Below are 24208 nucleotides of genomic sequence, written 5' to 3'. Positions count from 1 at the left end.
ATTTAATATTATATAAATAAAATATACATAATGCATATATTTTGCTTAGTGACTACCATGTGAAAATTACAAAATTTCATTGTTGCAAAAAATAATAATTATTATGTTTTATTACAAATATAAGGTCTCTACGTGCTTAGGAAACAAATGTGATAATGATAACAAAGTGATAAAAAAATTCAATGATATTGAACTTCTACCTTACAAAGTATTTCAAATTATTTTTAGAATGCCAATTCTTAGGATTTACATATTGAATAAATGTCTTTCTTTTTGTTCTGTGAAGACAAAACAGAGACTCCTAAACAGAGTTGGTCTCTACTGCTACCCTTTCCTGCCAAGTGCTTGCATGCTGAAGTTTTGGTCTGCCTGCTCTACTTGAAAACACTGTTGATGACATTGAAACATCATTAATGAAGCTCCCCTCCCCAGGCCCATCAGCAATTTACATTTCATAAATGAAATCAACAGCCTGGAAAAGTCAGTGCTGCATATGAATTGGCAGGCTGTCTGGCTCAACAGCTCAGCATGGGGACTTCTTGATTCCATGTTTCTGCAATGCTTGTATGTGGAGCCCAAAATAAAGGGCTCCAGTGGCAAATGTTTATAGAAACTAGATGTTTTATTATTATACAACACTAAACTGTTGTAGGAAAAAATTAAACAGTAAAGATGAAGTGAAAAATAAAAGCTCCCCTTCCCTCTCTCTGGCTTGTAGGACCAATCGCAAGCATTAACCACTGATTTTGGTTTCCTGAAGTGTCTCATTGAAACCTTTTGATTAAACTTTAAAAATACTTATGTATCATATTTATAATGTCATTTTTATATGACCTGAAACAGGTTCTAGTTAGGAACTGAATTCTTATATGACTCAAAATTAAAGACTTTACTGTCAACAGGAATGCCGTCTACAAAATGAGGGCATTGAGTTCTTAATAACCAAGTAGTCTAATGAAAGAGCAGCTCACCTTAGAAAATCTGTTACTGATATCTCACATAGTGATTCCTGCTTTGCAAATTCAAGGGTAAAGTTCCAATTCTGTTTTAAAAAAAGAAAATGACGTGGAAAGATTATGCAATTTGAGTTTATGAGCATAATTTAAAAATAGCTAAGCTCTTTACGTACATCACTTATAACTCTCATATCAATTTTACATTATTTTCTTGATTTTAGTAATGACAAAACAGAGACTAGAGGTTTTAAGAAATGCCCAAGGACACAAAGAAAGCAAGTTTGCTTTTGAAGTAAGATTATGTGACCCCAAAGTCTACTTTTCACTTGTCCTGAGGTCACCTTGTCAATGTTGTTTATATAATTCTAAAAGCCAGTAGTTCTGTTCTAGTAAGAAAGCCCACAGCTGGATGCATGTTGGATAGAGCATATTCATAAGCATGATTATAAAATTCTGTGTATAAGATGAAGTAGGTTCTTGTTGTTTTGTACTAATAGCTGATAAAACTATTCCCCACCACAAACATTGAGGCTAAAATGATTTCATTTCAAGGTTACAATGACAATGTGATTGACAGGGATGAAAGCCACGTGCAGAGTGGGAAGCAAGGCTCTTTTAAATAGAAACCGCTACTTGATGAGCAAAATGCTAGTGAACTCAGTCCTAGGAAGATTTAAATTTGTGGGAATTTGTTTCTGAAGAATTCAGCTATTTAAACCAACCTCATTTCACAAACTGAGAACTAAGAAGGAGACCAGGGTCATGCTATCCAGACCTTGATACGTGACCCCTGGCAGGGTGGAATAGGCTGGGAAGATGGAGGCCTGGTTCTGCCACGTGGCAGCTGGATGAGCTCCTGCAAATTACTTTAACTTTTGTAAACCTCAATTGCTTCATCTGCAAAATGGGGATAAAATAACTTACTTCATAGAATAATAGAAGTTAACAATTGACCAGTACTTGGGCCATAATAAGTACTCCACAAACATTAATTCTCATTACTACACTTTTGCTAATTTGCTTGAAAGTTTAAATTATATGTTGGTTTAGCAGAGATTTAATAAGGAAGGAATTAGTAGAGGGGGAAAAAAAGAAAAGAATTGTTTCTTTTTTAATGAAACCAAAATCTTCAGAATTCACTCCCAAAAGATAAAATTGTTTTATTGCAAACTAAGGAATTACACATGACTTAACTTTAGCCTAAGCTGGCTGAGATAAAGCATATATCATCAGGAAAGGCAATAATTGAAGGAATCACTGAATTACTGGAAGCCACATTTGCTACGGTTATACACAGAAAAAATCACTTAATTTTTTAAAAGTTTCTAAAATAAAAAATAAATGTAAAAGCTATCTTTATTTCTTGAAGCACAAGATGATTCAATTTCTTCTAGGACTGCATTACGTTAGATGGAGCATTTGGTCCTTCTACATTTACCATTTCCTTCGCTCATTCATTCATTCAACAGTATTTATTAGTCATATTCCACATGTCAGGTATCCGACCAAGTGCTGATATTTGAGTACTAAACAAGGCATCATTTTTGTCCTAGTGGAGCTTGAAATCTAAAGAAGGATATAGACAATAAACAAAAATTATGTAAAAATCATATGACAAAATTTCCTTTAAAATTAAGATACATAGAAAACATTAACATAGGATACGTTCTACCCAGGTAAGAAAATGTATCAACTAAAAAAGGAGGATATGTGCCAAAGAATGTCAAAGTGCAATGATAGCACTGAAATCACTTATTACAGAATACCCTGCTCCTTTTGCAGAGCGTGTATTCAAGTATTATAGGAAGAAGGCTGTAAGTGGCCATGTAATTCTCTATTATATAAAATTTTGCGGTTAAATGAGTTTCTTTTATTTATTGTAACTATAGAAAGTGAGAAACTACTAGGCTAAAATCCAAATAAAGCTGACTATCACTATCTTTGATTCATAGTCCATGCTCAGTAAGTATTCTAACTATGAGGTCAGTTTTCTACTGTTTGAAGTGGGGAAAACTGCAATGGATCAGAACCTTTTCATTAATCAAAACAAGACTCTATGCCAAGGGGGAAGAACTATAAAGCTGAAGCAAATTAGTTAAATAAAATAATGGGCTGACAACATAAAAATACAGTTAACTACCACATTAATGGTGCTATCAACATAACTTGAATAGTTTAAAAAACTATGAAATTATTCTATACTAAGTTAGAATACAGAGTTTTTCTGGACAAAAGACACTGTCCTAGGACAAGAAGAGAACAAAATACTTTATTTCACTGATTTTTATATTATTATACTGAATTTTAGCCAACTTAATTTATTTTATAAAATTAATATTAATAGAAATACAAAAGAACAATAATCATATCATTTTGAAATTATTAAATTAACCACCAGGTGGAGCTCCATGAATTAAGTGTACAGTAGTCAAAGTAGAAAATTGCTTAAATTGGTCAAATTAGGAAAAATTATGACACTTTTTTCTGAGTAGTATTTATTAATTTTCTTATTTGCAATATTTAAAGAACTCTTACGAATCATAAGAGATTGGTTCTTATTAAAGACAAGATGCCAAATCATGTGGTTAATATGAAACTTTTTAGCAAACTGGATTTTAAAATTGAAGTACGTTTGCTTGTTACTTTATAATTTACCAAAGGTACGTGTTCCATTAATATATTGATAAAAGTACATAACTATAACCAAAATTGAGCCAGATTAAAAAAAATCTATGAATCCTGCCTATTAATCCACTTGGTACTGATTATTTTTCAAATGCTTATTTTTTCCCCCTGTTTGTTTGTATGTGTATATGTATATTTCACCCTAGAACCTGAAACTAGAAAAGATGAAAAGATGTCCAAATCAGGTAAGGACACTTTGTGTAAAATTTACATATTAAATAGATGTCATTTGGTTAGAAAAAGGCCAGTTTACAATCACAGTTGAGTAAAGCTTTGAGACACCCAAAACATGGAAAAAAAATTGGTGCAACCTCCCCTTATATTTTTAAGACAACAAGCAGTAAAATTAAATGTATGCTAAGATTAAAATAGATTCCATGTTTTCTGGTAGCAGATTTTGGACAAGTTCATCAAAGTGCTGGAACCATTACAATATAATGCTCTTTGTTTATTTATTGGACAATTGAACAATGTTTGCAAAATGCTAAAGTGGCAATTTGAATTTTAGACACTCCACCCAGAGTGTTACAAATAGCTAAAACTTATCCTTATCATCGTGTAAGCCTTATGAACCCCAGATTCACCTACATTCAACCATTTTTATCTCAAGAAACAGAGTTTCACGTGTTTCACTTTAATATATTCAACACATTTTTAACCACAATTAAATATACAACTATTATTTGGAGAGGTAATCCATTGCCTTATTGGCCATTAACTTGAAATTGGTATACTTTTAAAATAGACTTTCTAAAAACAGATTTTGCAAGGGAAGAAGTCAAGAGATTAGCTGGGTACTCAAGTCAAATGATGAAAGTCTGGAGAAGAAACATCATAGAATAGGGGAAAATGCAGAAGGAGACAGTTTGAGAAAAGTTTCAGTTCCTTACAATCTTTCTATGGCTAACCCTCTTCAAGTATTTTATATCCATATAAAAGAGATTTATATATCTATATCTATATAAAAGAAGGTTAAATCTATATCTGCCTGTACAGTGAAAGTGTTACTACATGAATGTAGACATTCATATACTATTAGTCTTAAAATATTTACTTCTACTAATTTGTACAAATTTTAACCTATATTTAAGTAATTGTAATTCACTTTTATATGCATATGTTAAATATTAGCCTGACTTATTAATGCCACTTCTCTTCAAAATACTGTCAACATAAAAGGATTTAAGTCACTTTCTTATTTCTGGTGAATGAACAAATCCGGTTTAGGTGATTTTATACAGTCTGAAAGCATGCATTCTTTGGAAGATCAATGACTAAATCAGCGATTTTAAATTGTAGAAAAATATATAATAAAGATAAAATGATATACTGAGTGTTTACATCAAAAGCTATTACACTCTAAATATATCTGCAGAAAAGGAAACTGCATATAAAAATTGCTCTATTATTGTTAGCACTCTTACTAGTGTTAATTTACTAGTTATTAACACTAGTAAGAGTGTTTAGTAACTAGTTCACTAGCTTACTAGTGTTAGTTTACTAGTTTACAAACAGGTGGTAAGATATTGTATTCATCCCAAAGAATATAATTGAGGACATAGATATGAACTATTGAAAGACATCTACAAGGAGATTATACTAGTGAAACATGCCCTAGGAGACTAGAGAGAGGAGCCATTCCTGTAGTCTGTAGCAGTCAGTGAAAACTTCATGGAGAAAATGTTTTTAAGCTGGAATTTTAGAAATATATAGTTGATCCCTGTGGGGATAACAGGGACTGGTCCTCTCACAGGCCAAAAAAATCCATCTATAACTATTAACTCTCCCAAAACTTAACTACTAATAGCCTAAGGTTGACTGGAAGTCTTACCCATAACATAAACTGTAGACTAACACATATTTTGTATGTTATATGTACAAATACACTGTATTCTCACAAAAGTAAACTAGAGAAAAGAAAATATCATTTAAAAATCATAAGGAAGAGAAAACATATTTACTATTAATTAAGTGGAAGTGGAGACTCATCATAAAGGTCTCCAACCTTCCTTTCTCATGTTGAGTAGGCTGAAGAGGAGGAGGAGGAAAGAAGAGTGGGGTTTGTCTTGCCATCTCAGGGGTGGCAGGGACAGAAGAGGTGGAGTAGGTGGAAGGGGAGTCAGGAGAGGAAGACACACTTGGTGTAACTTCATGAAAATACATTGTAATTTCTAACTCTTTTGCTTTCTCATTTCTCTAAAAATGTTTGTATATAGTACCGATACTTCTTTCACCATTTGCTTTAGTTTCAGAGACCGTATCATAAAAGGGTCGTATTGTAAAAGAAATCAAAAGCAGCCTTGAACAATCAGATGCTTCTGCCAGATTCTCTAATATCAATTTGCTTTGGGGCACTGCTGCTTCTACGTCTTCTTCCTCATTATCTGGAACTGGTTTGAAAGCACTCATCTCCATCAAATCATCTTCCGTTAATTCCTCTCATATGGTGCCTGTTAGCTCTTGAATTTCTCCAAAATCCATATCTTGAAACTCTTCACTTCCCACCTGTTTTTTTTTTTTTTTTTTTGCCATGTCCACAATCCGTTTTGTGACTTCTTTGATTGGCTCTGTTATAAATTTTGTGAAGTCATGTAAAACATCTGGACACGGTTTTCTTCAGCAGGAATTTATTGTGTCAAGCTTGATGGTTTTCATGTTTTTTTTTTCTATAGCAACAATGACATCTTCAATGATGTAATCGTTGATAGAACTTTATGATGTTCTCTCTATCAAGTTGTTCTTCCATTGATAATCCTTTCCACAGAATACTCTGTGAAATCAGCTTTGAAGGACCTATGACCCCCTGAACTAGAGACGGAATTAGGGAGAGACATTATGTTTGGAGGCAAGTAGATCACTTTGATGCCTTTTGTGTTGAACTCATGGAATTCTGGGTGGCCAGGGGCATTGTCCAATATCAAAAGAACTTTAAAAGGGAGTCCCTGGAAAGGTGCTTCCTGACTTCAGGACAAAGTATAGATGGAACAGATCTAGAATAAAGGTTCTCATTGTGCGGGTCTTCTTATACAACCCAAAGACTGGCAGCTGTTATTCATCTTTTCCTTTCAGGCATTGGGGGATTAGCAGCTTTTTGGATAAGGGCAATCCTGATCATAAATCTGACTGCATTTGAACAAAACAATAGAGTTGGCTTATCTGTTCCTGGCTTAAATTCTGGTGCTCATTTTTCTTCTTTATTAATAAATATCCTTTGTGGCATTTTTTTCTCAGAATAGGGCACTTTCATTTGCATTAAAAACCTGTTCAGGCAGATATCCATTCTCCTCAATGATTTTCTTAATGGCCTCTGAGAACTCGTCTGCTGGCTCTTCTTGGTCAGCAGAACCTGATTCTCCTATTACCTGAACATTTTTAAAATCAAACCTCTTTCTAAAACTGTCAAATCATCCTTTGCCGGCATTAAGTTCTTCAGCATTAGATCCTTCTTCCTTTTGCTTTAAGTTGTCACATAATGATTTCACTTTTTCTCGAATCATATTAGAGTCTATAGATATGCCTTAATGTATGTATGTATGTATGTATGTATTTCCTTAGAGACAGAGTCTTGCTCTGTCACCCCAGCTAGAGTGTAGTGGCATCATCATAGCTTGCTGTAATCTCAAACTCCTGGGCTCATGTAATCCTCCTGCCTCAACCTCCTGAGTAGCTGGGACTATAGGCATGCGTCACTGCAGTTGGCTAATTTTTTCTATTTTTGGTAGAAATGGGGTCTTGCTCTTGCTCAGGCTGGTCTTGAACTCCTGACCTCAAATGATCTTCCCGCCTCAGCCTCCCAGAGTGCTAGGATTATAGGTATGAGCCATCGTGCCTGGCCAGTATGCCTTTGTTATAGCAGTCCTGCACCCACATAAAAGCTGCATTTTCAATGTGAGATAAAAAGGTATTTTGCAAAAAGTGCAGAGTTTTCACTCCTGCTGGGGTAGCTGAAATGACAGTTTCATGAATTTCCCTTTTTTTTTTTTTTACAATTATCTTTATGCTGGATTTATTTCTCATCAAATGATGGGCAACCACAGCTGCAGATATTAATCTATGCTACATATCAAGCAATTCAACTTTTTCTTATAATGTCATAACTTTTCTCTGCTTCTTGGGAGCACTCCAGCATCACCAGTGGTATTTTATATGGGTCTTATTGTCTTACTCAAATACTATTGCACTAAACATGACTTATAAAAACATGAGAACATGGAGAGAACACTGTATAATAATACACAATATAGTGGGAACAATTACATGTCTTTAAGCAGAATGAGATATAGGCTTAAATTAGAATTTCAAATTGCTCATTCTGACTGAACACCAAGATTGGAAATACAGAGGGTGTTTTTAGGAAAATCAGTTTCCTGGGGAGGTGGGATCATTTCAATGACACCTGTGGAGATATTGGTAGATCCTAATAGAGCATTAGTAGAAGCAAACAAAAAGAGATATTATAAAATAATGTAAATATGGCCAAAATTAGGGGGTTGGAGGGTGGGGAAAATCTATGGTTACTCCTAGTTTTCTGTTTTGGAATAGAAGGTGGACACCAATCACCTATTGAGATTGGAATTTCAAAAAAAAAAAGGTGGCAGATTTAGAAAAGGATGATATTTTAATAATTACTATGTAAATTTTTGGTATATTTATTCCACAAGTTTTGGTTGAGTAGTTACTTTATGTTAGGCAATATGGTAAATGCAACCTTATACTGACAAAGACAATTAAGTTTCTTTTCTCCTAGAGTTTATAATCTAGCTAGAATAGAGGTAGAGGAGACACATGTTGAATGAGCGGTACCAGTGGGATATGAATTTAGGTATGTTTGTCAGGCACCTGGGGAGAAAACATAGCTGTAGATTTAGAAGACCTCAGCACAGAAGTGCTGGCTAAAATGATGAGAGTTATTGACATCTCCCATGGCGAGTGTGAAGAGGAAGAAGAGCTAAGGACTGAGGAAACAACCCATAAAAAAACCCTAGTATTGAAGGAGTAGACACAGGAGAAGTAGACCTGAGTTTAAAAAGGAAAGGAAAGGAAGGAAGGAAAGAAAGACAGGAAGGAAGGAAGGAAGGAAGGAAGGAAGGAAGGAAGGAAGGAAGGAAGGAAGGGAGGGAGGGAGGGAGGGAGGGAGGGAGGGAAAGAGAGAGAGAAAGAGAGAAAGAAAGGGAAAGAAAGAAAGGAAGGAAGGAAGGAAGAAAAGAAAGGAAAGGAAAGGAGAAAAAGGAAAGAAGGAAGGAAGGAAGGAAGGAAGGAAGGAAGGAAGGAAGGAAGGAAGGAAGGAAGGAAGGAGGGAGGGAGGGAGGGAAGGAAGGAAGGAAGGAAGGAAGGAAGGAAGGAAGGAAGGAAGGAAGGGGCAAAGCAAGATGGGTATTGTCTTAGAAGTCAGATATTGCTCAGAAACCAGAAAAGAAAAAATTTTAAGAAGGAGGAAGTTGTCAAAGTATTAAATGTAACAGAGATTTACAGTAAGATAATAACCAAAATGTACTTTTTGGAATATAGAGTCCTTAAGGATCGTAGGAGCAGTTTCACTGGAGCTGAATGGGGGAAATCAAATTACTACAGTTTGAGGCATTGAGTTGGGAATTGGGGTGAGAAAGTATACACTGTAGACTATTATTTCAAACTCATGTCTAAAAAAGGGAAAGGGGAGGATATTTAGTTAGGAAAGCATCATGGTAGAGTGAAAAGTGAGCTAGCTCAGAGAATGTGTGGTTTAAATGGTTCCCAATTTGTCAAACTGATATAAAAGCAACTGTCATTTCAAATTTACAGGGTTAGAGTGTTTATGAAAGACTATGATGCCACATTAAATTTTAAAACTTTGAATTAATCCCTTCTTCCTGCATAAACCGTACAATTTTATATAGTTCAGCTAAGAATATAAACCAATAGCATTACTGTTGGCAGGGCGTGGGGGGACATTCTGCAATTAGTAAGGTATTTCTTACCCTTGTATGTCACAGTGTATTGCATACAAGACACTCGTATTCATTATTGGTACATGAAAGGTTTTTGAGGCTAAGTACGTTTGATGAAAGCTCTAGGACTTCATCAGAAATATGTACAAATTAGGGAAGTCTGAGATTAAACAAAATGAACTTTATTTCACCCAATGTTTCTCTAATTTATTCCACCATGGCATCTTTTTTTGTAACATAACATCAGTGTTCAGCGGAATACACTGTGAGAAATGGTGTTTTACATTTATTAAAACATTTGGGGAAGCACTAGAGCAAAGCGAATACAATTAAAAAATGAATGTGACAGCATATAAGAGACTGTGATGATAACTACTACATAAGTATGCTTACAGACAGACGTGTAAATTTTCTGTTTGTGAGCCAGCAGGTGAACCGCTGTTTCTATCATTGCTGACTATTCATTGAATAACCACCAGGCATTTTCTGTTATAATATGCTGAGGGGGTTTATTACAAGAAAATGTACAATAAATTAAGAAAGTTGTAATGATGTTAACCATGTTAGCTCAGGACATTTATTGAGTGCCTACTATACCAAATCCCAGAAAATTAAAAATAGCTACTATTGATGGAACAGTTAATGAATTCATCAAGAGGACTCATTCACATACATGTATAATTTGATCTCATAATGTAAAATAATAAATTGAGTTTTAGGTCATTATTTTACCCAAGTTACAGGCAAGAATGCACACTCATAAAGATCACATGGATCACCAGGTTACAAAGTGCATAGATAGGGTGATCTTGCTACTCTCAACATATCACTGACCTCACCCAAATACTCAACCTGATTTCTAAGAAAGTTGGACAAAGACTGATAATGTTGCAAGTTGTTGTCGTTTAAGGTAACCTTAAAAGTAGTGTACCTTCCTCTTACAAACATATCCTGGATATTATTTTGCTGCCCAAGGTAGAACTTTAAAAACACTGTTACCATTCTACTCTCAGAATAATATAAGCAGAGATGAATGGGGGGGGGCAGAAAAAAAAAGGTTGGAATTGTGGGCTATTTTGAATTGGAAGCCTAAAGTTAAGCTTTAGACAACAAATCTAGATGATATGGTTAACAACTCAGGACAGCAGACTCCATGTTCCTTAGGATAGAGATTTTGGTGGATTTATTTCATGTATTTCCTGTGCCTAGAAGAGTTTCTGGCACATAGTAAGAGCTCAGTAAATATCTCTGAATGAACAAACATAATAAAAGTTCAGTTATGTGCTGACATGGACCTGGAAGGCTGTTTCTTAATCTGCTCAATGGAGAAATTGATTTCATGGAGATTACAATAAATGTTAAGATATTTCTTTTAAAATACTTAGAATGTTTTGGGGTACAAAATAAACATTTAATATGTTGGCTATAAATTATACTAATAAGTACAGTAGACAACTTTCTAGAATTAAAATTTGGTACATCTTTCAAAATCTGAATAAAACACAATTATTGGCCATTTGGCTTACAAAAATAAAAGCAATTTTTATTTTAGGTGACTTGAGTGCTATATTCTTGAAAGTTTTTTCTGATTAAATTTATCTTGTAGAGGTTAGGAGTTAGGAAAAGAACTATTACTTAGCTAATTCAGTCAATCAAGTACAATCTCATTAGTAGCTTCTGAATCAGTCTATGACAGGTACGATTTTTCTCAGCTGGTTTAAAATCTCAGAGAGATGCATTCTCTGTAGATTCTAGGAAAATATCCAAGTCTTCTGTATTAAGAGAAAAAAGGAAGAATAAAGGCAGCTTCAGCAAAAATTACTACTTATGCATCACTGTAGATAAAATGTTATTGGCCACTGTTCAGATAGTTCACCTTGTTATTTCTTCAATAGTGTGTATTTTAGACTCCTCCAAAAGTCATAATTTTTAGTTTTCAGGCTTTCTTCAGACTGATTTTCATGCTTATATAGTTTGTGGAAATAAAAAAATTATGCTGTCTTTTGTTCTTTTTGGAAAATTTTTACTGAAAAAATCCTCCTTTCCTATTTCAACACAATCTAAAACCTAATTCAGAAAGGTGTAGTAATGAGACTTGAATTGAGATCTTTCAGGGTGGTAAAAGCAATTCACTAGCGAAGGCTTTATTACTTGCCATAGAGAAAGTCCATACTATGGTACTTGTATATTAAAAGAAAAACTCAGAAACTTTTTAAATACATGACTGTTAATATGCCAACTATGTTAGAAAGGTTTCTGTTTCCAGGATATTTTGCAAGTTGTTCTGATAGAATATTACAACATTTACAAGAATTGAGTTTTCCCCGTGTAAACATAATGCTCAATTTATATCTTCTTTGCTATTCTAATTTATGCTAATATCATTAATTATTTCAACTTATTCTCTATCTCCTTCCTTTCTTCTCCCAACTAAACATGCATATATACCATTTTTAATGCCCAATATATTATCCAGCTTTAAAAAATGCTCTTAGCTCAATTTGTTTGTTTTACAATTTTGTGGATGAACACATTAATATTTAAATATGGAAATATTTCTCAAGCCTGTGATAAAGTGTTTCACACTTCTGAGATGCTTAAAAGAGGGTTGATATTTAATAATTGAATCATATTCTAGAGGAAAATGTTTCAGATATCTCTTGTGGGCAAGCATGAAAAATCTTCTCTTTCATATGCAGCTCAAATTTAGCTATCTACCAATAACATAAAACATCTTTTTTCTGATTAATTTTCTTATTAGAGAATAAATATTATAGGGGCACAAATGTTTTGGTTACATGGATTGCTTTTGTACTGCTTGAGTCCATGTTATAAGAGTATCCATCACACAGATAGTACACATTGTACCCATTACATATGATTTCACCCATCCCCTCCACCCCCATCCCACCTACTTGATTTCTGCTGAGTTTTACTTCCATCTGTGCACATGAGTGCTGATCGATTAGTTCCAATTTAATAGTGAGTGCATGTGGTGTTTGTTTCTCCATTCTTGAGATACTTCACTTAGGAGAATGGTCTCCAGTTCCATCCAGATTTTTGCAAAAGGTATTAATTCATTTTTTTATGTCTGAGTAGTACTCCATGGTATATGTATACCATATTGTATTAATTCACTCATGAATTGATGGGCACTTGGGTTGATTCTACATCTTTGCAATTGTGAATTGTGCTTCTGTAAACATTCCAGTGAAAGTGTTGTTTTTATAAAATGTCTTTTTTTCCTTTGGGTAAATACTCAGTATTGGGATTGCTGGATCAACTGGTAGGTCTACTTTTAGTTCTTTGAGGAATCTCCATACTATTTTCCATAGAGGTTGAACTAGTTTGCTGTCCCACCCAAAGTGTTCCTTTCTCTCTGCATCCATTACAGCATCTACTGTTTGGGGATTTTTGATAAAAGCCATTCTCACTAAGGTTAGGTAATATCTCATTGTGGTTTTGATTTGCATTTCATGATGATTAGTGATGTTGAGCAGTTTCTTATATGTTTATTGGCCATCAGTCTATCTGCTTTTGAAAAGTTCTGTTTATATCATTTGCTCACTTTTTAATGGGGTTGTTTGATTTCTTTTTTCTGATTTGCTTGAGTTCTTTGTAGATTCTGGTTATTAGCCCTTTATCAACTGCATGGCATACAAACATTGTCTTCTATTCTGTTGGCTGTCTATTTGTTCTGTTAATTGTTTCCTTGGCTGTGGAGAAGCTTTTTAATTTAATCAAATCCAATGTATTAATTTTTGTTGTTGCTATGATTTCCTTTGGGTTCTTGTTCATAAAATCTTTCACAAGGCTGACACCTAGATTAGTTTTTCCAACATTTTCTTCTAGAATTTTTATTGTTTCAAGTTCTAGGTTTATGTCTTTTATCCATCTTTAATTAATTTTTGTTAGTGGTGAGAGATATAGATACTATTTAAATCTTCTACATGTGGATATCCAATTTTCCCAGAACCATTTATAAAATAGGGATTCTTTTCCCCAGTGTATGTTTTTGTCTGCTTGGTCAATGATCAGATGGCAGTAAGTGGATGGTTTAAATCTGGGTTCTCTGTTCTGTTCCATTGGTCTATGTTTCTATTTTTGTGCCAGTACCATGCTGTTTTGGTTCCTATAGCCTTGTAATATTGCTTAAAGTGTGGTAAAGAGATGCCTCCAGATTTGTTCCTTTTGCTAAAGATTACATTGGCTATTTGGGCTCTTTTCTGGTTGCAAACAAAGTGTAGAATTATTTTTTCTATATCTGCAAAAAAATGACATTGGTATTTTGATGGAGATTTTATTGAATCTGTAAATCACTTTGGGTAGCATGGACATTTTAACAATATTGATTCTGCTGATCCATGAGTCTGGTATGTTTTTCCATTTGTTTACATCCTCTGTAATTTCCTTCCTCAGTGATTCATAGTTCTCTTTTTGTAGAGATCGTTCCCCTTCTTGGTTGAATATATTCCTAGGTATTTTACTTTCTTTGTAGTTATTGTGAATGGCATTTAGTCTTTGATTTGGTTCTCAGCTTGACTGATGTTGGCATATATGAATGCTACTGATCTGTATACACTGATTTTGTAACCTGAGACTTTGCTGAATTTATTTATCAATTCCAGGAGTCTGTTGGTGAAATCTTTGGGGTTTTCTAGATACAAGAACATATCATCAACAAGGAGCAATAGTTTGACCTCCTCTTTCCCCATGTGGATACCCTTAATTTCCTTTTGCTGTCTGATTGCTCTGGCTAGGACTTCCAGCAGTGTGTAGAATAGAAATGGTAACATAGTCAACTTTGTGTTTTTCCAATTTTAAATGGGAATGTTTCAACTTTTCCCCATTTAGTATGACATTGGCTGTGTGTGTGTCATATATAGTTTGTATAATTTTGAGATGTATTTCACCTATGCCTATTATGTTAAGAATTTTTATAAAAGGGTGCTGAATTTTGTTAAATGCCTTTTCTGCATCTATTGAGATGATCATATGACCTTTGGTTTTGCTTCTGTTTATTTGGTGAATCACATTTATGGATTTATGTATGCTAAACCATCCTTGCATCCTTGGGATGAAGCCCACTTTGTGTGGTAGATTATTTTTTTGATATCCTGTTGAATTGGTTTGCTAGAATTTTATTGAGAATTTTTCCATCTATATTCATAAGTGATATTGGTCTATAGTTTTCTTTTGTTGTGTCCTGTCCTAGCTTTGGTATCAGGGTGATACTGGCTTCATAGAATGAGTTGGGGAGGATTGTTCCTTCTTGATTTTATGAAATAATTTCTGCAGTATGGGCACCAATTCTTCTTTGTAAATTTGATAAAATTCATCTGTGAAACCATCTGATCCAGGGCTTTTTTGTTGGTGGTGGTTGGAAGTTTTATATTGCTACTTCAATTTTGTTGCTCATTTTTGTTCCGTTCAGGATTTCTAGGTTGTGGAAGCCTGAAAGGCTTTGCAAAGCTTTGGCAGGGCTCAGGGGTTGCTTTTCCAGCTACTATGGGGAGGCACTGGTAGAAGGGTCAGGACAAGCTCTCCAAACTGGAAGGGTCATTTGTGGGGAAGAGGCCCAAGTGGTTGAGTGCTAAAGCCCCAGACTGGGATCCCCTGTCCAGTAGTGCAGTTTTTCTGCAGGAAGGGATGGGCCTTTTCCAAAATTGCTGCTCCTTGGACTCCCACAGCACACTCCTGTCAGATCAGTCCACGTGTGCTCCCTCAATACTCATATCTAGCTCTCAGTCCTCCCCCTGGTCTGCTGTCTGAGCCACTAGCATGTGTTTCAGAGAAATGGCTGTGGGCAGGGAGTTCCCAGATGGTGCACCCCTGTTCCACTACAACTCATCAAAGGAAGAGATGTGGGCCCCTCTATCTGTGGGGACATCAGCCAGAAACATGCACCTGCCAGGGAGAAGAGCCTTCTCAGTGCAAACTGCTCTCTCTGTTGCAATGAGTGGGGTGGGGGATGCACTATCAGTTCAGCTGGCAGGCCTGAGTAGGAGGTATTTGGTTACTATGGAACAAGGGTCTAGGCTATTCCTCTCAGAATGCCACACCCTTATCCTTATATCCTTACCCTGCAGTTCTCCAGTTCTCCAGCAGGAGGGATGGGTGCACTCCAAGATCTTTATTCCTCAGCCCTCCACTGCACTCTCCCATTGGATATGTCTGTATGGGCTTCCTTGCCACCCAAGTCCAGCTCCCAGACTTCTTCCCTATGTCCCCCTTCATCCGCCTTGTGTCCAGGGGTCACCAGGACCAGCATGCTTATCTGAGCTGCTGGTGTAGGACCCTGCAGTAGAGAAGCTGCCATTTACGAACTTCTAGGCTCAAACTATTCTCATAGTTGTAATGGGGTGGGGGGAGGGCACAGCTCCAAGTCAGCCTGAGCTCAATCAAACTGTTTTTGCAGTTGCCGTAGTTTGGGGAGTGCAGGGGAGGAAGTGTCTGGGAGGAAGAAAGCCAGCACTCTGGCCTATTTTGGCACTCTCCTGGAGGTAGCCCCTCACTTACTGCCCAAACTCCTGGAGGGTGGAAAAGTCTTCCATAAGTTTAGTGGCTCACTATTCACCAAAGGCACATGGGAGGGGGAGGGGCATCCTCCCCTACCCTTTCACTGAGCTCTGAGCCTCTCTGGGTTCCATCCTCATCAATGTCTTCTCTTTATCTTCTTCCTTGTCAGCATCACAGTTTTTCTCCATGGGGTCCCCAGCCATCTCTGTTGCCATTCTCCGTGATCCACACCTAAGCTATGGCTCTTCTCCCCTCTCCTCAATCCAATATACTACCCTCCTGCCAGGATGGTTCCACAAACAGTGTTTCTAGTTGGCCCACAAAACATCTTAAGAAAGGAAAATAGGCCTCTTTATTTGCATGTATTAGACAAGAAAAGAAATAATATTAACCACCCATTTCTTTTGTTCTCACATCCTTGGTTTCAGAACAGAATATTCTCAAGCTCAGGCACTGAGATTGACATGACCAATAGCAAACATGGAATAATGGTTCCTCTGGGGCCATGCCTGGCTACTTTAACCATGCCCCTCAAGGTTCAAATATTTTGCTGTGCTTTCCTTCTCACAAAGCCTCCATCTTCATCCCATGCATAACCAATCCCAGACCTTTAAAACAAGAATTGAATCTCACAGTTCCTACATCATAGTAGAGGCTCATGTCTTATTGTCTCATTTTTTCCTAAGACCCATTTAAAGGATCAGGCTGGGATGGGAGGTGTTTAGGCTGATAAAGTTTAGTAAATTTTAGTAATTAAAACGCACTTTGCCAGATGGTGCTAATCAATAGAAAATTATTAATATCCCCAATGCATTTTCTATTCAAGACCTAAACTGCTCAATAGTTGTACTTAAACATGGCATAATTTTCTCCTTTGGTGAAATAATTATAAACAACATTAATGAGAAAGCTCATGTACACACTTCCATGTTTTATTTTAAATATCTCAATGCAAGATGATCACAACATAATTTTGAAAAATCTTCTATGTAGAGGGAAAATAGTAAGATTTTTGTTAATAGTATGTTTCAGTGAAGGGCTTCCGAGTTTAAAAGAACTCTTTTTTACAACTCCTCCCAAATATTTTAACAGCATTTTTGATGATTTGTTAGAGGGAGTGTGTTTGGTGTGCACATTTCTCAGCAGATCAATCTTCCATTTTACATGGTGTTGTCACTTGTTCATTAGAGACAATTATTGTTGATTACATGTGATGACGCACAAGTGCTAAAAATACAAAGGTGATGGCTTCAGTCTCTGCTTAGTGAATTTCACAACTTATTTGGGGGGACAAATGAATAATTACAAATTATTGCAAATAAATGTTATGTACAGGGACAATGCTTTATATAGGATGCTGACAGTACAAATTAGGTGCCTATACCCCATCCTGGAAGGAGATTGGGAAAGGCTTTCTTGCAGAGGGAAGTGAAGGCTGAGCTGAGTCCTAATATATGAGCATGGAATGGTGAGATGTGGCAAAAAGAGGAAAAGGAAATAAGGTGAGAAAGGAAACAAGGATTGAAATGATATATTTGAGGCTATAATAAGGCAGAAACTGAGGATGAAATGGAGAGGTGAGGGCATACTCAAGATATATTTAGGAAATAGATTCATCAGGATTCTGGGCTCTTGAACAGGGGTGGCAGAGCATGGAGAGGAATCTTGGATGCTGTCTAGCCTCCTGGAATGTGGTATCATTTGTCTATATATGAAACATGTTTGGAGGAGGGAATAGTAGATTATGAATTCAATTTTGGATTTATTAAGTTTTAATTTCCTGAGATATATCCACTTTCCTTTATAAAGTTAAATATGAGGGTCAATGGTGGAATAGGTACGTTTATCCTATTATATTTTATCCTTTCCCATGTTTTCAAAGGATGTGTGATATCTGGAATTTATATTCTTTTGCAAGCTCTTTGAAGGAAATGTGTTTAGTTTGACATTTCAACCAAATCTCATTTCTATGGCTCTGACAGGAATTAAGCTTATCCATAAGAATTCCATTTTAATTGATAGGTAAGCCTGATAGGCTAAATATTCTTGGGGGACTGAAGTGTTTCGCATGTACTAATGTTGTTTCAATGCTTGCTGAATGAATGTTGAATAGTTGAATAATCCTGGTGTGATCTCAATGCAATACCAAGTGCTATATAAATTTTTAAAAAGCTTCAAGGTAATGTTTCTGATTAATCACCTCTACTTCTCTATTGATTTTCTATTAACTTCCTCTAATCTCTCATGCTTGATCATGGTGCAAACAAAACATTTGCTGCTGAACAGTCTCTTCAACATCGCGTTAAATGCCTTTGAACATCAAGGGCCAGGACCTACCGGGTTTCTCACCACTCATTTGAGGCAAAACATAAGGTAATCATCTGAGACAGATTGTAAGAACAGAATAGTCAATAGTAGGGTGCTTGAATAACAAGTACAAATATTTCATAGAAATTTATGGCAGTACAGCCTCAAGAAAATTAACAAATTTATGGGTGCCTAGAAAACTTAGCACAATTCATAGCCAGTGCATAGCCAATGAGGATGAAAAAGTCACATCAGCCACAGGGCCTTCATACAACAGACTTTAGTTTCAAACACTATCCTATCATACTGGCAAATATTGTTGCTTTTAAAAATAAATGAAGCCATGAATTATTACTTCTTATTGTTGTTATGGTTACTTCTTACCTATAAGACCACATTTCTATCTGTCCTAACATGAAATAAAAATTCCTCCAGGAATTGAGTTCTCATTGTCAGAGGCAATTCTTGCTTACCAAATGGCTCTTGGGAGACTGAAGGGCAATTTTCACAGCATTATCACTTCTTTCCCTGATTTCTATCGCTGTATACATGATACTAGCACTCACATGATTTTCCATTAAACTTATAAAATATATTTCTACAATTATATAAATAATAGTATATAATTATTTCAGTCAATTAACTGCTTACATTACATTCGACAAATGAGAATGCCTCTGTAAGAGAATACTTCTATAGGAAAAAGAAAAAAAAAAAAAGAACATTTACTCAAATTCATATGCAGACCAGAAAGCATTTCCTTTTAGAGTTTTATAATGTATTTTATATATTTAACATTTATACCTCTTCCATTTTAATCTTGATAATTAAAAGATTAGACAATCTCATAAAACATGTAGCTGAGTAATAATGGCTTCTAGTAAAATGTAATATAATTTCTACACCCTATAAAAGTCTTTGTGATATTTTCTTACTTCCCTGAAATGTCTTGCTCATTCATTATATGTGGCACAAAGTTTAGATATTAATCTCCAAGTCAATTTAAATGGTGAAGTGCCTGTTAGGTGGTTCTTTATGGCTGAGATGTATATCCCCAGCAGAGACAGCTTCTGCTCTGTACTAAATAGTTATAGGCATAGATATATCTGGAATAAGAATCACTGGTCTTAAAAAAAAAGATTTGTTAATATGCTTTTAGATTTAAACATGCTCTCACATCAGAAAATCTATCAGGAACTGAGTAAACATAGTTCCTAAAGAGCAATAAACCCAGTAGGAATTAATGCTGCAACATTCCAGGTTGATTTTTATCCAAACTGTGTCCCCATATTAAATGATTTATTCCTGAGATTTAAATTAATACATTTTTAAAAGTTTTTTATTTACCATCCATACACCTTTTTTAAAAAAAAAATTATTTTTAATTGGCAAATATTAATTGTGTATATTTATGGAGTATAATGTGATGCTCCAATCTATGTATACATTGTAGAAAGATTCAGTCAAGCTGATTAACACATCCATCACCTCACCAACTTATCATTTTGGGGGGTTAGAACATTAAAAATCTATTCCTTTACCAATATTGAAATACGCAATGCATCATTATTAACTGTGGTCACTATGCAGTGCAATACATCACTAAAACTTATTCCTCTAATCCGACTGAAACTTTGTTCCCTTTGATCAACATCTCTCCCTTTCCCCATCCCTCTCCCTCTTCTCCAGCCGTTGGCAACCACCTTTCTATTCTCTGTTTCTGTGAGATTGACATGGATGAGATCGTACAGTATTTGTCTTTCTGGGCCTGGCTTATTTCACTCAACATGATATCCTACAGTTCCATCCATGTCTTTGTGAATGATAGAATTTCCTTCTTTTTTAAGGCTGTGTACTATTCTATTGTTTATATACCAAATTTTCTTTTCCCATCCATTTGTTGATGGACATATAATTTGCTTCTGTATCTGAGCTATTGTGAATAATGCTGAAATGATAGGACTGCAGATGTATCTTCAACATATTGATTTTAATTCCATTGGATATACCCAGATGTGGGATTACTGGATCATCTGGCAATTGTATTTTTAGTTTTTTGAGGAACCTCCATACTATTTTCCAAACCCTGTACTAATTTACATTCTCACTAACAGTATACAAGGATTCCTTTTTCTCCATATTCTTACCAAAACTTATCATTTGTCTTGTTGACAATAGCCATTCTAACAGGTATGAGGTGATATCTCACCATGGTTTTAATTTAAATTTCCCAGATAAATAGAAATGTTGAGTGTGTGTGTGTGTATGAATGTGTGTATAGTTGGTTATTCACGTATCTTCTTTTGAGAAGAGTTTGTTCAGAGCTTTTGCTCATTTTTAAATCAGATTTTTTGTTTTCTTGCTGCTGAGATGTGTGAGTTCTTTATATATTTTGGAAATTACCCCTTGATCAGAAGTATGGTTTACAAATATTTTCTCTCATTTTATGGGTTGTCTCTTCACTTTGTTAATTGTTCCCTTTGCTGTGCAGAATCCTTTTAGTTTCATGCAATCCAATTTGTCTATTTTTGCTTTTGTTGCTTGTGCTTTTGAATTGTATCCAAGAAATCCAGACCAATGTCATGAAATTTTTCCCATGTTCTCATCTGGTAGCTTTATGGTTTCAAATCTTATGTTTAAGTCTTTTATCCATTTTGAGCTGATTTTTTATATGGTGTACAATAAGGATCCAATTTCATTCATTTGCATGTTTTCCCAGCACCATTAATTAAAAAAACTATTTATTCTTCATTGTATGTGCTTGGCAGCTTTGTTGAAAATCAATTGACTATAAATCCACAGGCTTGTTTCTGGGCTTTCTGTCCTGTTCCATTGGTCAATGTATCTGTTTTTATGCCAGTACCATACAATTTTGGTTACAACAGCTTTATAGTATATTTTGAAATCAGGGAGTGTAATGTCTCTAGCTTTATTCTTTTTATTCGAAATTGCTTTGGCTATTTGAAGTCTTTTCTGGTTCCATAAAAATTTTAGAATTTTTTTTCTATTTCTGTGAAAAATAACATTGGAATTTTGATAGAAATTGTGTTGAAAATTTAAATTAAAATTTAACATAAACATATTACTTTAGGACTGGATAAGATCTTAGACATTATCTAATGTAACTTTCTCCATTTCTTTTCTTTTTGGAAACAGAGGAACCAAGCAGGTTAAATGGCCACCTCAAGGTTCCATAGCAAATGAGTGTCCAAGTGAGAACTAGAACCCAAGACTTAACTCTTACTTGTGGCTTGTCCCGGTGTACTACATAATAAATCATTTCTGATTGTACTAGGTCAAAATTTTATTGCTTTGATCAGATGTTACATTCAAAATTTTATAAATGTAGACAACATATTCTTTCATAGCTACAATTTCAAACTGCCATGACTTTTATTATTCATAAATCTAATACTTTAGAATATTTTTGACTCTTTTTCCCTTTTAGTTCCCTTTTTAAATCATTAAATATGACCTTTTTATTTTCAAAAATAATTTATGCATATTAGAATAGAAATGGAAAATATTACATTGATGTTTTATTTGCTTTTAAAACAACTAAAGAAATTTTGGAAATACATATAATATAAAAACTATAATAAAAATAAAAAACTAAAATTTCTATAATTAAAATAAACATATGAATACTTTTTATATTGCCACCTACTATTTAAAATGTATTCCTTGATATAGAGCCAATTACTACCTCCACAAGAATATCGAGGTCACTATTTGATTTACTTTGTAAAAATGAACACTTTTTGTTATATAAATTTGATTTCACATCATATGTTTTACAGATCTCAGTCCCAAATGTCTGAACAAAATATTACTGTCATCGAGACTGAAAAGTTGACACATCACAATCAACACAAGCATGCTCTCTTTTTAGCTTTATCCATTTACATCTTAGCAGATTGAAAGCTTCCTCTCTGACTCTAATTAAGGCTTATTTGCTGAAATGTGATATATACAAATAGCTTGGACTCAGAATTATGAAAAATAGTCATACCTTTATGTTACATGAACACTGTTAACAAATGTGACTATGGTTATCAAACAATAGTTCTCAAACTTCAACATGTATCAAGTACACCTAGAGGGTTGAATTTACATTTCTAATGAGTTTCTAGGTGATGCTGTTGTTTCACAACTCTTGTCTTACAGAATTGTCATCCAACAAACAATCTACACTTGTGGTTACTATTGCTGCCTAAATATGGACCTTAAGTAATATATAGGCTTAGACCTTGGATAGACAGACATATACAGAACTGTATTCATTAATATATCTGCATATGTGTTTCCCTGTGGTTTCCTCAGATTTGAAACTGGTCCAATATCCTCTTAACTGAATGTATGAGATCATAAATTGGGAATGTAAAAGAGTTAAAGAACATTTAGATTTTATTGGTGAGATTCAATTATTAGGACCTCTTTGCACTCTTTATTATGTGCTTCTTATCCACAGATTAGCAAATCACTAAAAAATCAGCCTCATATGCACTGTATCTTGGCAAATGCTGATTTTTATCCCGTCAGGACAATAATTCATATGCCTAAGGAGTCATCAGAATTACCTGAGAATGCTATTAAATGACAAATTACTGGGCTCCATCTCCAGAGTTTCTGATTCAGTAGTTCTGGCGTGAGGTACAAGAAACTGCATTTCTAACAACTTCCCAGGTGATGCTGCTGCTGCTGCTGCTACTCTGGGAGGTAAACTTTGAGGACCACTGCACTAGTACCTACACTGACAAGGACTTCTCAGTGGGAAAACACAGACACACATACCCTGGACAATTTATGAAACCTAGTGTTTTTATTTTGTAAACGTGTGAGGAAGAGGTTGAGGGCCTAGGGCCTTGGGGCTACATGTGGCCTCCAGATCCTTGAGTGTGGCTTTTTGACTGAATCCAAATTTTATAGAACAAATCCTTTTATTAAAAGAGATGCAGCAGAGAAGGATGAACCTTTGCTTGGCTCCTTTGTTGCTTACCCCTATTGCCTGCTGCCCCATTCTTTCATAATGCGTTATAAAATTTGTAAGGTTCTACTGCTCTTATATCAAATTATTACCTTGAATTAAACTTTATTTAAAATGATACTTTCTGTAAGATTATTTAAATGAAATGTTTCCAGTGAAGATCTTCATATGTATTCTATGCCTAAAATAATGTTATATTTATAGATTTTACAAAATTCAAATTTTATGGTAATCATGTCAATTGTCTTGAAAAAATTAAAGTATAATAAATCTCTATGTGGGGGAACCTAATTTGATCATTAGATCCAGTAACGAGGCAGTTTCTGTGATATAATTAACTAAATTATAAACTTTGTGAATAAATTCGTGGAAGTTCAGTTTCTCACTTATATTACTGTTTTCCGCCTTTAAAATGCAAATTCTAAACAACCACATAATGTGTAGGCTTTAGGGCACTTTTGATTGATTTCTGGTATATTTTTATTATATCATAGAGCAGGTTAAACAGTTTAAGATAAATATAACATGCAAAATTACTTCATTAATAAATTAATATATTAATTTGACAAGTAACTTTTAAAAATATGTTAAAGTTATTTAAAGATAAGTGAATATGAAAAATTATTAAATGAAATTACTTCACTATTGATCACTATTAAACAATTAATCACCTTAGAGAGGAACCTGTTACGAAAGAGATTACTTAAAAGCCTTTATTGACAATATTCACTTTAATGACTCCTGGATAAACTATGGAGACCTAAGTTTAATATAAAATCCTGACTATTGATACATATATAAAACCTGAAACTTAATATTATTTTGAA

At 34.7% G+C, this 24208-nt stretch overlaps 1 protein-coding gene across 1 annotated transcript in view; it reads left to right on the top strand.

The window, feature by feature from the left end:
- TRDN (triadin) overlaps positions 1 to 24208 on the top strand; it is a 333314-nt gene that overhangs the window by 265276 nt on the left and 43830 nt on the right. Inside the window, exon 24 of the mRNA XM_045544289.1 lies at positions 3788 to 3826. Within this exon, the coding sequence (XP_045400245.1) occupies positions 3788 to 3826 (39 nt within the window). The remainder of the gene's footprint in view (positions 1 to 3787; positions 3827 to 24208) is intronic.

The sequence above is a fragment of the Lemur catta genome, chromosome 2 (genome assembly GCF_020740605.2).
Source record: "Lemur catta isolate mLemCat1 chromosome 2, mLemCat1.pri, whole genome shotgun sequence".
Lineage (NCBI taxonomy): Eukaryota > Metazoa > Chordata > Mammalia > Primates > Lemuridae > Lemur > Lemur catta.
This window is presented reverse-complemented; position numbering and strand designations above follow the sequence as displayed.